This window comes from Corvus hawaiiensis, chromosome 18 (genome assembly GCF_020740725.1).
Source record: "Corvus hawaiiensis isolate bCorHaw1 chromosome 18, bCorHaw1.pri.cur, whole genome shotgun sequence".
Lineage (NCBI taxonomy): Eukaryota > Metazoa > Chordata > Aves > Passeriformes > Corvidae > Corvus > Corvus hawaiiensis.
The window spans coordinates 13,320,153-13,332,615 of record NC_063230.1 but is presented as its reverse complement, the minus strand read 5'-3'; the positions used below and the strand labels follow the sequence as shown (position 1 = coordinate 13,332,615).

Genomic DNA, 12,463 nt, shown 5'->3' with positions numbered 1-12,463 from the left:
AGCCACAGACCTTGCATTCCAGAGGAATGGTTGTGCCTCCCATTTGTGTCCAAATACATGTTCATTTAGACTTCTCCATGATAAAGCTTCTCCCAGGGCGAGGGGCTGCAGGGCTTACACCTCCATCAGGATGTAGCATGGCAGCTGGGTGCTGCTCTGGGCACCTCCCCTGCTGCAGCTGAGGTCCTCTGCATGGTGGGAAGTGGGTCAATATTCCCTTCCTCAAAAAAGGGATTGCAAAGCATCACGTGGTTTTGTTGGAAGCAGGAGGGAAGCGCCTGGGAACTGCTTTCTGGTGGAAATGGCTGGTTACTGTGCTAAACCTAGAGTGAGTTGCTCTGTGTGAATATCAAGGAGCTGGGGGAAAAGGTTTAATTAGGCTGCAAGAGCACAGTTCCTAAAATACGACTTGCAGTAAAGTCGCCTGTCATGCAAAATAGGTGAATTTCTGCCAGGCAGTTTATTCAGTGTCCTTGAAAGGGGATTTTTCAGTTTAGGGAAGCATTTTGCCTATTCTACAAAATAGGCAACATACGGTTGCTGAATTTGCAAAGTGAATACATTTGCTGATTCTGTTTGCAAAATGGGTACGCTTAGCTATTTTTCTGCCTATTTTGTAGCAGACCCTATTTTTAGCAAAGCCCATCTACGTGCCAGCGTTTCTTTCTGGCTCTTTTACTTTCTGAGGTATTGTTGCTGCCCGGGGCTGGCTGGAGCAGGGTCAGAGCTCGGTCGCCACAGGGTCCAGCTCTGAGAGCCCCATCCCAGAGGATCTGCAGGGCTTCCTCCTGTCTCCACTGAGGGGAACAGCAGAAGACACTTAATTGCCATCGGGGTGATGATGCAGAGAGGGAATGGTGAAGGGAGCTATTCTGGGTGTGAGAGGTTTGTCTCCACCAGGCAAGGGAAGAAAACCACGGGGCTTGCATAGGAATTGGACTGGTTCCTCCTGTCACCTTCGCTCTCCTCCTCCCCTCCAGAGAGCTGCTCCATTCCCTGGAGCTGCGAGAGCGTGGGCTGCAGGAGGGCTCGGGCTTGGCACAGCCCACGAGCTGCCTTCAGCTGCTACGGCAGCGTTACTATCCATCCATTTTTAGATACGCATGTCAGGTCCGATTTGGCTCCCTGTCACTTACGGGTGTGATTGAGAGGCTGATGGGCTGCTGAGCCCAGCCGGGGAGGGCAGCAGAGGGGGCACTGATGCTAAAAGCCAGCACAGATGGTTGCTCAGGAATGGACATGCTTGCTTAGGGCTGCTCAGAGGATGCCTGGAGAAGGAATAGATGCTTCTGTTCCTGAAGCGCCTGACCAGGAGCTTCTCCTGGTGGTGGAGCTGTGACGATCTGAGGAGTTCACTGTGATGTAAGGTGCCTGTAATCTTGGCTTTGGAAGGATGCAGGAGATGGCAGAGAGCGTGTGTCCCAGCTGGAGCAACAAGCACTGGATGGGGATGCCACAGCCCAGCCCCGCTGCAGTGGGGTTTGAAGTTTGTGTGGTGGGAAGGGCATTAAGGAAGTGCTCAGCCAGTCCATCATGAAGATGTGCTCTGGAGGGCAGAGCTGTGTGAGGGGGAAGCTTTGGTGCTGCTGCCCTGCTGCCAGGGTGCGAGCTGCTGGGGAATCAGCAGCGTGACGTTGATGTTGCTTTTTCCATCTTCAAATGCCACTTCCTTAAAAGAGGAATTCTGGATAAAGCTTTTGTCGAGTTGCTCCAAGGAGTGGAAGAAAAGGAGGAAAAAGAGCCGCCCTGCTGGCTGTGAAGCAGCCAGGGCTGTGCCAGGTGGCTCTGCTGGGGCGGTGGCTCTGCGGGACCCAGCACTGGCTCATTCCCACAGGGAATGACGAACCTTTCAAAGCCTCAAGGCTTCTCACCAGACCGAGCCCTCGTGCTGGGCTCTCCCCCAGCCGTGCCTCAGGCTGGCAGCACCGGGCACCGGCTGCCTCCTGGTGCTGAGGCTTCATAAACTTCATGGGGTATTTTTAGCTTCTTCCCAAATGTGATGCTCTGAAAGCAGGAGGATGTAGCAGATTTGCTGGCAGGGTGGGAGCTCTCGTTTTCAGGGGGCTGATGGCATTGCTTTGGGAGAGGTGAAAACGCAGCAGCTGTGATTTTGCCAAGCTGCCGCAGGCTGTTGGTGTTACCTGTAGCTCCTCGCCCAAAGCGTGAGATTCCCCATGTGGACTTTCAGGGCATTTTAATTTCTGTCCTCCTTCATTGCTTTTATCTTGTGGCTGTTTCCTTCAGCTCCTGGTGAAACCCAAGCAGCTCCCCTGCATCCATGCAGGGCAGGACAGTCTCTGGCTCCAGGCATGCAAATGGGAATTGATTTATTTTCAGGGGAGAGTGTTAATCTGGCTCAGCTCTAGGGCTTGAGGTGCTTTGTCTGCCCCACATTATTGTTGAAGTGTCTCCAAAAGGCCAAGGAAATCAAAGATGTGTTGCTGTTCTTGGGTTGTTGCCAGGTTCAGGATGGCCAAACCAAACCCATGTGTCAGGATTGGTGTGACACAAGCTGCAGGTTGCTGTGTATTTCCATTGGTTTGGGGTTTTTTACCTCTCCCAATTTTTCTTCGTGGCCAAGAGCAAACGGGACGAGAACAAAGTGCATCTGGGAAATCCTGCAGCCTCAGACTTCCCGTCAGAGGGGAGTGGTGGCACGAGATGGGTTTATTTCTTTGAGGTCCGGATTCCCTGTGTCTCTGCTGCAGTGCAGAGTGGCGCTGAGTGTGCTGGTGCTGAGCCGCCCATTCTGGAAAGCGGTGTCAGGGTCAGGAGTTGACCTGGGGTTTGCCATTAGAGCAGCATCTGCTTTCGTTTCCTGATTTGGGGCTTGGAAGGTGTTTGTCTGACTCAAACTGAAACCTTGAAACCCCTCTGGTCCCCCAGCTGCTCTCAGCTGAGGCTGGGCACCATCGCTGCTGCCACTGCAGTGGCTGTTGGGTCTCTTCCCACCATGGACCTTTCCCTTCTGTGGGCGTTCTCCTCCAGCAAGTGTGTGGCTGGAGGAGGGAGAAGAGATTTGGGGCATAATGGGAGGAGATTTATTTGTGCTGCAAATCATATCAGTGTTACCAGGCTTGTCCCATAAATACCAGTCAGAAGTGCAGGGCTGGACCTGGTGGGTGGCTGGGTGGGTGTGCCATGAGGATGTCACCCGGGAGGACATGGTGTGGAAACCCTTTGCAGCCCTGTGTTTTGGCATGGCCTGGGTTTGCTGTCAGATGTGCTTGTCTTGTCACATGGGCCAAAAAGGAGGAGCAGCAGCTGCAAAAGTGCTTTTGCTTTCTAGGATGGTGAAGGAGCTGAGTGTGTGGCCAGGCTGCCATGCTGTATGGCTGTGGGCAAGGGCTGGGTGCCTGGCTCTAGATTTTGGGGAGTCAGGCCCTTGCAGGGAGCTGCCCCATGGCCCCAGTCCCATTGTCATTGCCAGCACAGAGCCATGAATGCTGGAGCTGGCATGTGTGGGTAGGAAGGGGTGCCTGGCCTTGGGCACCATGGCAAGCCCTCCTCAGCGTGGTGAGCTGGTGGCTCCAAAATTACAGCCCTGCACACCCTGCTCACACAGTGGGGACCAGCTCTCCCGCCCCCTGTGCCTCCTCCCAGGGCCATGTTTCGGTCCCTCCTTGCTCAGTGGCCTCAGGCAGGCACCTTGCTCTCTCCTGGGGTGTGGAGCAGGGGCTCCCTCCCCAGCACAGGGCCTTTGGCTGCCAAATCAAGCAGCTGGTGGGCCAGAGGATGCTCAAGCAGATGTGAGGGGTGGGCAGAGCCATGCTGGGCAAGAGTCCTGATTCCACCAAACATGTTGGGTCTGGAAGAGGAGAGCCTGAGGGTACCTGATGGCCTGTTTTGAGAATTCACCCTTGGGTTGGTCCCAGGCCCTGGAGCATGTCCACATCCTAATAAATTGTATTTCTTTAAGCAACATGACTCATGCTCAGCCTGAGCAGCCATCGAGGGCCAGGCCTGGAGGAGTTGCCCTTCCCAGGCACGTCTCTGAGCTCCCTCTCTCCCTCTGCCCTTTCAGGAACAGAAGTTTTGCCAGCGCTATGACCAGCTGATGGAGGCCTGGGAAAAAAAAGTGGAGCGCATCGAAAACAACCCCCGGCGCCGTGCCAAGGAGAGCAAAGTGCGGGAATACTATGAGAAGCAATTCCCGGAGATCCGGAAGCAGCGCGAACTGCAAGAGCGCATGCAGAGGTTAGAGGAGAAGCGGTAGGAAGGGGCTGAGCTGGTATCAGACAGCCTTTCTTTTTTCTTTGGGAATGGGTGTGGGATTTGTTTGCGGGAGGAGCGGGCTGGGATGGCTCTCGGTCCCTTTTCTCCCTCTCTAGTCAAAGGCAGAAGCCAGCAGACATGAGTCTTGCTGCTTTTTCCCCAGGGTGGCTCAGCACAGAGCCAAAAGGAGGAAAAATGTCAGGAATGTGACTGCCTGTCTCACCTCTCCTGCTGATCTCCCAGCTGGCCATATCAGAGCCAGGGGTAGCTCCTTTGTGCCGGCCAGCTGACTGGGACAGCACTAATTCCTGCCTTATTGGTGTGCCCAAATTAAGATGTACAAGACTTGCAGGTGCATTTGGTCATGTTGATGATTTAATACCCACACATGCTTTGATGGGAGCAGAAACATCTGCAGAGGTTATTTGGAATGACCACAGTCTCGCTGGAAGGGATGTCCCCTGTCTCTCCCATCCCCTGTCCATTTTCCTCTCCTCATTGGAAGTGCAGTTGAGGTCATGTTGTTTTCTGCCAGGAGGAGACACGATTTCATGATCTCCACCCTTTTTGCTGAAAACTCCCTGTCCTTCCCATTTCAGCCCTGGCATCTTGCCTGGGGTCACCTGATATGCACAAAACCTAAACCCTTCTGCCCAGCATCCCATCCTTGTGCCCCACTAACAACTGGGTGGGTCCGAACTCCCTCACTGATGGCTTTAATTTGTCTGAAAGAGAAAGGGAGAAATGGTACTGAGAAATGTTCTAATTTTTTATCTGCTTAATAAGAAAAGTTGTAATTCCTTGGGACGTGTGGCTGTGGAAGGGAAAGATGTCAATGGATGGGTTTGATTTAAAACTTCCCACAGCGTTTGCAAACCAGATGTGGTGGCACAGTGCTAAGGGCTCGGTGCTAACACCAACACCTTTGTGCCATTGCTGTGGTGGGGTGAGCAGGAGAAAATGTGGGGGAGAGTGTGGTTGGGCATGAATTGTCCTTGTGTCCTAGCAATCCAGGCAGCTGGTACAGGTAAGGAAGGGGGTTTGAGGCTCTCAATCTGCTAGCCCTAAGTGCAGGCGCCATGCCCGCAGTGTGGGAGGGGGTGGCCTGGGTGGAACGTTGGGATGTGGCTGTTATGGAGGTCCAGATGGTCTTGAATGTGGTTTGCTGCTTATGAAATGGAGCATCAGTGCCTGAGTGTGTCGCTGCCCTTTCCCAGCAGGGTAGGACAGAGGGGCAGTGGCGGGCTCTCCATGTCAGCTGCACGCAGTGAGCACGAGGTGTCAGAAATCATCGACGGGCTCTCGGAGCAAGAGGTGAGACCAGCTTCTCCTTTCTCCTCCTCTTGACCCCTCACTCTGTCTTCTCCAAGGAAGCCAAGACAGGACTGCCAGGTCACACAGTGAAACCCTATGCCAAATCCCACTAACTTTAGGTCCCGCTGAGGTTGGGGAGGTTACCATGATGCCTAACACACTTTCTGGACAGGATCCAAAGTTAGGGGTTTATTTAATTTGCATCGGCATCTTCCCAGCCACGTGAGAGATGTAATGGAGCAAATTTCTGCCAGAGCAAAACATGGAGCTGGTGGCCAGTTTATCAGCATTTCGCTGTCTCTAAGGGACCTGAAACCCCAGCGTGCTGCTCATCCTGGGTAGCACCTCACAAACACCTCCTGGCTGTGGTTTATACTGGAAGTGAAGATGGGAAGGGAAGGGAGCCAGCGCCCAGACTGCTGGGTGGAGGGGTTTTTCTGTTTCATTTTGTTTTGAATGGGCTGTGTGGCTTGACACAGGGGAATCCTATGGAATGAATGGTTTGTACGTGAGCCAGTTGGCCCACATCTTCTGGGAGTGCTCCATTCATCTCGAAATGTCCCCGTGACCTCGGCTTCGTTTGGATCTGGTTTCACAAGGGTTCTGCTCTCTTGGCACGGAGGCGAGCTGCAGTTTGGGAGGGGAGAGCAGCCATTGCCCAGCAATAGCTGGGATGTTTGCTGCCTGCACACCACAGCTGATCCCTGTCTGGGATCCCAGGCACTTTGCTCTTAGCCAGTTAAGGTGATAACATGGAGGACATGGATCTTGGAAGCAAAGGGAAATTTCAGACTCTGCAGAGGTCCTGGCCACGTGGAGCGTTAGCTGATCACCTCCATGCTCCTGCACCCTGTGCTGCTAAACTCCACCCTGACAGCCGCCTGCTGAGCCCCAAACCTCTGCTTTGCTTGTCTGAGAGCAGACCTTAAGAGCTTCCAGCTCTTCCACAGGGTTGGAAGGAGCAGGGAGGTGAGAGCTGGGGAGCATCTCTGGCAGCAGGGCCAGCTCTCCGCCCCAGCGTGTTGCTGGAGAGGAGGGAGGTCTGGCTGGTGGGGTGTAGTGGCACTGCTTGGCACCCCGAGAGGCCCTGTGCCCTCAGCTGTGGGCATTGCTTCCATCAGCATCCTCTCTGCTCTGCACAGGGGCTTCTCCTGTCACCAGGGGCAGTCTGCAGTTACCCAGGTTTGAGCTGTCCCTCACCTCCCACCATGAGGAGACATCTGGAGCAGCCGGTTTCTAAACAGGAGGTGTCCTAGTGAGGATGGGGAAGGTGCTCACATGTGTTGAAATGTCCATGTCTGTGCAGAGAGCTGTGTTTTAGGAAGAGGAGGAGGTTGGGTCTGGTCAGGCGTAGCAGGGAAGCAGATCAGCACTGGGAAGGCCAGAGTCAGCAGCTTCCTGGAAGGGTTGGCCACTACTGTTCTCCCAGGAACCAGCATCTGGCTGTAAATTAAAACAGCAGCACTTGAGACCTGGCCTTCCTGGGCAAGGGTTGGAGTTTGTCTGAGCAGTGACATCCCAGGTGACAGGGAGGACTCAGAGTGATGGTGGAATTGAAAGGGGCTGGCCAGAGCATCTCTTCATCCCCAGAGTGGACCTGTGCCAGGGGATCACCAGCAACTCAGCCGAAGGGACAGTCCTGGCATTTGAGTAGAAGACAGCACAAATGAGACATCATGTTGGCCTCTCTGTTGCAAATACTTAAGGAAACCAGTGTGCCCAGTCTGTCCAGTCCTGGTGTGCAGCTGGAGCTTTGGATGAACTTTGTGCTCCGTAGGATTGAGTAGAGGCATCAGATTATGTCCCAGGGTGTTGCAGTAAGGAATGACAGCCCCTTTATGGTGACATTTGAAACCTCCTGGAACAATTCAGGACTCCTGTGGAAGGGAAGGGAAGCATGATGTCTCCCTCTGCCCACCCTTTCAGGAAGCTTTGCAAAGCTGGTTGCTTCCCTCACAATTGGGGTGGGGGCTGAACCTCCGTGTGGCTTGTGGGTTTGATGGCCGGGAAGGGGTTGGCATTCCCTGCGCCACCGCTGCTTTGACTTTTTTCTCGTCACAGTCAGGAGCTGTTTTGCTTAAGTCAGACATTTCCACACAGGATCTTGAAGCCTTTTATACCAAAATGAAAGATTAATTGTTTCCTGGCTGACAGCGATAGCCTCTTTCAGCGTTTAATTTACAATTACTCTGGCAATAAAGCTGTCTAGCGCTTGCTTTTGAATTCTCCTGTTCTTTTTCTCTCGAACATCTGTCCCCTGCAGTCCCCACGGGCCCGTGGTGCTGACCAACTGTTCTCTCTGCTTTCCCCAAAGAACCTGGAGAAGCAGATGCGCCAGCTCGCCGTCATCCCGCCCATGCTCTACGATGCTGACCAGCAGCGCATTAAATTCATCAACATGAACGGCCTCATGGATGACCCCATGAAGGTCTACAAGGACCGGCAGGTGATGAACATGTGGAGCGAACAGGAGAAGGAGACCTTCCGGGAAAAGTGAGTGCAGCCCACACACCTCTCTGTGCAGCCCTTGGGGAGTGTGGGCAGGATCCGTGCAGGGCTTCAGCTGGAGCCTCAGCCTACTGAGGAATTTCCCACTTGTCCCCCACGGACACATCTTGTTGCGATGTTATCTTGAACCTGGGCACAGAGTGATGCTCCTGCACAGAAACTTCAGGCGTTGCTGCATGTTCGGGGTATTCCTGCCCCTGTGCTGGGCTGTGGAAAGCTGCTGCTCGTGGCAGGGTGGGAAGGGGAAGTTTTTCAGCTTTTGCATTCGTTGTTGTATCAGCATTCCCAGTTTAACGACAGCGCCGGTGAAACCCAACACTCCATACACACATTGCCTTTCTGGATTTACGTGCTGTCCTTTGGGCACTGTGTGTCCAGGGGATTTTTGGGGCTGTCAACATCCAAGCCCCTTATGTAGACCCCGTCATGCTGCAGCTTCCAGCTGGTGCCTATCCCTCAGTGCTCCATCCTGCTGTCTGCAGGATTTGCCACCGGCTGCTGTTTCCATGGATGCGTTCCCACATCAGACACGTGCAGACTCTGGCTGTGGTGCTTTCTCCTGTTTGCAAGCAGTGCTTGAGAACAGCTTTGCTCTATCAAGTGAGATCACTTAGGGAGTGGCTGATCCCTTCCCTGGGTACCACTGCGCTGTCAGCCAAGATGTGGGTGCTCAACTTGGTCTCACATCCAGACTCCCTTGTAGCCCAGAGCCCAGCAGGGACCCAGGTGTGTTTGCATGGAGGACTGGAGTATCCTTGGTGCCCCCAGTGTGCTGTGAGTGTCTGTAAAAGCAGAGCTGGAGTTCAGCTTTCAGCAGGATGAGCTCTAGTATTGCTCTCTGCTGTGGACCTGAGGGACGGGTGTCCTGAGCAGCAGCACCACTCAGTCTGGCTTCCAGACAAGCAGGGGATGGCTCCATGGATTACCAGCATGCCTATGGCCAGCCATGCTGGAAGCCTCTCTGTGTCCAGGATCCCTCCTCCTCCCCCTGCTCATCAGGACTCCTGTTTGCAGCTGAAATAATTAATTGCCAAGATGGACCGAAAAAGAACAAAACAAGCAAACCAGCTCCAAGCCTTTGATAGAGGAGAATCCTCATTGCTAATTAGCCTTAAAATGTGCCACTCCAAACAGCGAGGCTTGCCACAAATGACGCAAAGGCTAATTACTCGGTCTTTAATGGCAGGGCTGTGCCTGGCTAATGGGGCTGGAAGAATCCACACCCAGTGTGTGCATTCTGCAGTGCACGGTGGATTCTGTGTCATCACTGTGGGTGATGCAGAGCTTGAGGCATAAATACAGCAGGGTTTCAGGGCTCTCACAAAGCTCATTTTGAGAGATTGGTGCTCAGGAGCTGTGAGGAGGGTGTAGGGAGTCCTGCCCTGGCTCTCCCCCATCCTGGTGTGCCGGTAGCCGAGCTGCCTGCTGTGCTGCAGCTTCTAGCCTGGGTTTTTAAGGTGAACTGGAGTTGTGTCATCCATGATCGTGACCTAGAGCTGGCCTCCTCCTGAGACCAGGAAAACCTGGTTCAACCTTTTGTTCAGCCCAGTTGGCGGGGACTCTTGGAGTAAACAGGCAGGCACTGCAAGGCTGACAAGCTCCAGGTCTGAACTATTTTAGCTGTCAGAACATAACCACGAGGAAGAACCTGATTTGATTTGCTTCTGGGCAGCATTTCAGGTCTCTGAGAGCCCATCGCTGGCCTGCTCCCAGGGAAGCTGTGGTTTGCTGGTGAAGGAGCCGGGTGCTGCTCAGGCATCAAGGCTGTGTCGTGCTGGGCAGTGTGAGAGTGCAGCATCCATCTCTCGTTATGGGGAGATGGCCTGGCCCATGAAAAAGAGTGGATTGTTATCTGCATTGCCCCTGGCAGTGTGTTAGCATCCTTGATAGCATGGCCTTGAAAACCCTGTCCTGTGGTCAGCCCTGTGTTTGTGCTGTGTACAGAGTGGGGAGCCAGCTCTGGCTCTGTGCCCTCATCCCAGGTTGTCTGAGCAGCCTGTCTGCTTTGCTTTTTTCCTCCCCCCCCAGCATTTATGGTTTCTTTTTTGTTCTGGTGACCAGTTACAGTGACAGGGATCTTGCAGTGCCACCCAAACCGTATGGGAGTTCTGCCTCAAGAACAGCATCAACACGGGGGTGACAGCACCCACGTCCTGCTGCCGTGGCTGGAGTTGGTCAGGCCCTCACTGAGTTCAGCTCAGTGCCTTGACTCCGAGTTTGACACTGGGACAGAGCAGCAAAAGCAGGAGAGAGAGCAGCCAGTTGCCCCAGGGAATCACTGGCAGGGCTGGAGACACAGAGCTCCTCACCATATCCTGCCCACACCGCAGCTCTCCCACCTTTTGCCTCCGATCCATTTCCCCTGGGCACAGAGCTGTCAGCTCCTGGGAGCTGGCAGAGCTGCACTTGCTGAACGTGGCTCGCCCTGGCTGCTCAGCTCCCCGGGCCAGAGCCTGTGCTGGTGGCCACCTCTCCTGGCACAAAGTCACCACTCAGTGGGCTCCCTGTGCTTTGGCAGTGCGCTGGTTAACTGTGCTGCCAGCAGCAGCACCTCCTACCAAGGGCTTGCTGGCCCTTGGTGCTTCCCCACCAGCTGAGCACCGGGATTTGTTGGAGGAGGCATCTCTGCTAGTGGGGACAGCTTCCCCTGAGTGGGCAATGTACCCTCCCGGGCTGGCAGAGCCAGGGATGAGCTTGCTGGCAGCTCCTCTGCTTGCTGGGCATGAGGCAGCGTTCCTCAGAGCTGCTGTGCCACTGGGGATCTCTTGAGCAACTCAGCAATGTGGCAGCTCTGTGCTTCCTCCCGGGGTTTGGGTTTCCCTTCCTGTCTTTTGCAGCTGCTCCCAACAGCCCAGCAGGGCTTGGAGTCCTGCTCAGCACCGGGGCCACCCACAGCCATGATGTGGGATGTGGTGGCAATTCCTCGCCCTTTCCTTGCCAGATCCTGAGGCATTGGCCAGGTGTGCAGCTGCCCTCTGTGCTTGCCCTGTCCTGCTGTTGGTACAGGCTTGGGTGGCCATGGCATGGAGCAGAGTGATGATCAGCTGTCAGGCATTGCCGGCCCTCCTTCCCTCTCCCACCCATGATGAACATTTGCACATTGAAGCTCCCAACCAGCCCTGCTCCACTGGGCTAAATTTAAAGTTCCTGTCTTTCTGGGAAGCTGAGCAGCAGACAAATATTTTCTCAAAGCCTGAAGTCCCTCGGGGAGCTGGCCTTGCTGCTCTGGGCGCACAGGGCATGGCAGCCCAGCTGTGAGGGGGTCAGAGCCAGCACCCACAGTAACCCTCTCCCTCTCGCTCTGCAGGTTCATGCAGCATCCCAAGAACTTCGGCCTGATCGCATCCTTTCTGGACAGGAAGGTAAGCCTCCCTGCCTGGCTCTAACCTGAACTGTGCTGCCTCTCCTCCTTCACTTGGCTCTTGGTGCTGGAGCTGCCAGCAGATGCTGGGCACCTGTGGGCGGCGGTGGCTCCAGGCCCCGGGCAGGGTCCAGACGCCTCCCGGCTCCCTGCAGAGACAGGGACTGAGTCAGCCGCGGAGAGACGGGAGCTGGGAGCGCGAGAGGTGTGAACGCAGCCAGCCTGGCGCGTGGGCGGCGCAGCCCACCCCGTGATCTGCCGGGGGAGCTGCTTCCCAGCACCTCCCGGAGGCATTTTGCACCAGCCAGGCTGTCGCACAGAGGGTGGGCACCCAGCTGCCCAGCACGAAGTGGAGGGATCTGTTTGCTCAGGGAGGAAGAGGTTTTTGAGGGTGGACTGAGTCCCATTTCATCCAACAGTTTGGGTGGATGTACTGGAAGCACACACACGTCCCCTTGGTGTTTAGGAATAGTTGCTCACAGGAACTGCCTGACCTTTCCCAGATGTCTGTGTTGTGCTGCTTGGACTTATTGGTTTTGCTGTTAATTGGGCTGAGGGAAGAAAGGTTTGAGAAAAAGACCTGATGGAGGAGTGACTCTGTGGTCCCATTCTGAGCAAGGCCAGGTACCTTCCATGGGACAGGCCATATGAGCAGGTCCTGGACAGACCCAGCCTGAAAAGACAGCTGTCCATCACTTGGATTCTCTCCTGAACAAGAAACATTTGAAAGCTGTTACTTCTCTGGTCCTTTTAGTTACTTGCATCCTCTGCCTGCCTCATGCAGAGTTTCATACACAGTGTCCACTTGCTCTGGGGGAACCACTCTGCTCTCCAGGGGTGGCCTGCAGTGGTCACTTCCAGCCTAAATTATACTCTGATTCCTCATAACTCAGGCTGGGGAAATAATTTATAAGACCTTGACCTTCCTGTCCGAAGCAGCAAGGAAGGCCAGCAGCCACCTCGTGCTGCTGCTGTTGCTGTAAGATCCCAGGCTCCTTCCTCATCCTTTCGCGCTCGATAAAGCCGAAAGTGGTGGGACTTGGATGATGCTCACAATCCAGTCTG

General features: G+C 54.6%; 1 protein-coding gene across 11 annotated transcripts in view; it reads left to right on the top strand.

The window, feature by feature from the left end:
* NCOR2 (nuclear receptor corepressor 2) overlaps positions 1 to 12,463 on the top strand; it is a 230,434-nt gene that overhangs the window by 144,878 nt on the left and 73,093 nt on the right. For 6 of the 11 annotated variants that reach the window (XM_048323236.1, XM_048323237.1, XM_048323235.1 and 3 more), the window contains 4 exons: positions 4,025 to 4,212; positions 5,433 to 5,529; positions 7,844 to 8,022; positions 11,345 to 11,399. In XM_048323236.1, coding sequence (XP_048179193.1) covers positions 4,025 to 4,212; positions 5,433 to 5,529; positions 7,844 to 8,022; positions 11,345 to 11,399 — 519 coding nt within the window. The remainder of the gene's footprint in view (positions 1 to 4,024; positions 4,213 to 5,432; positions 5,530 to 7,843; positions 8,023 to 11,344; positions 11,400 to 12,463) is intronic. The other 5 variants (XM_048323240.1, XM_048323232.1, XM_048323239.1 and 2 more) reach the window with 3 other exon arrangements.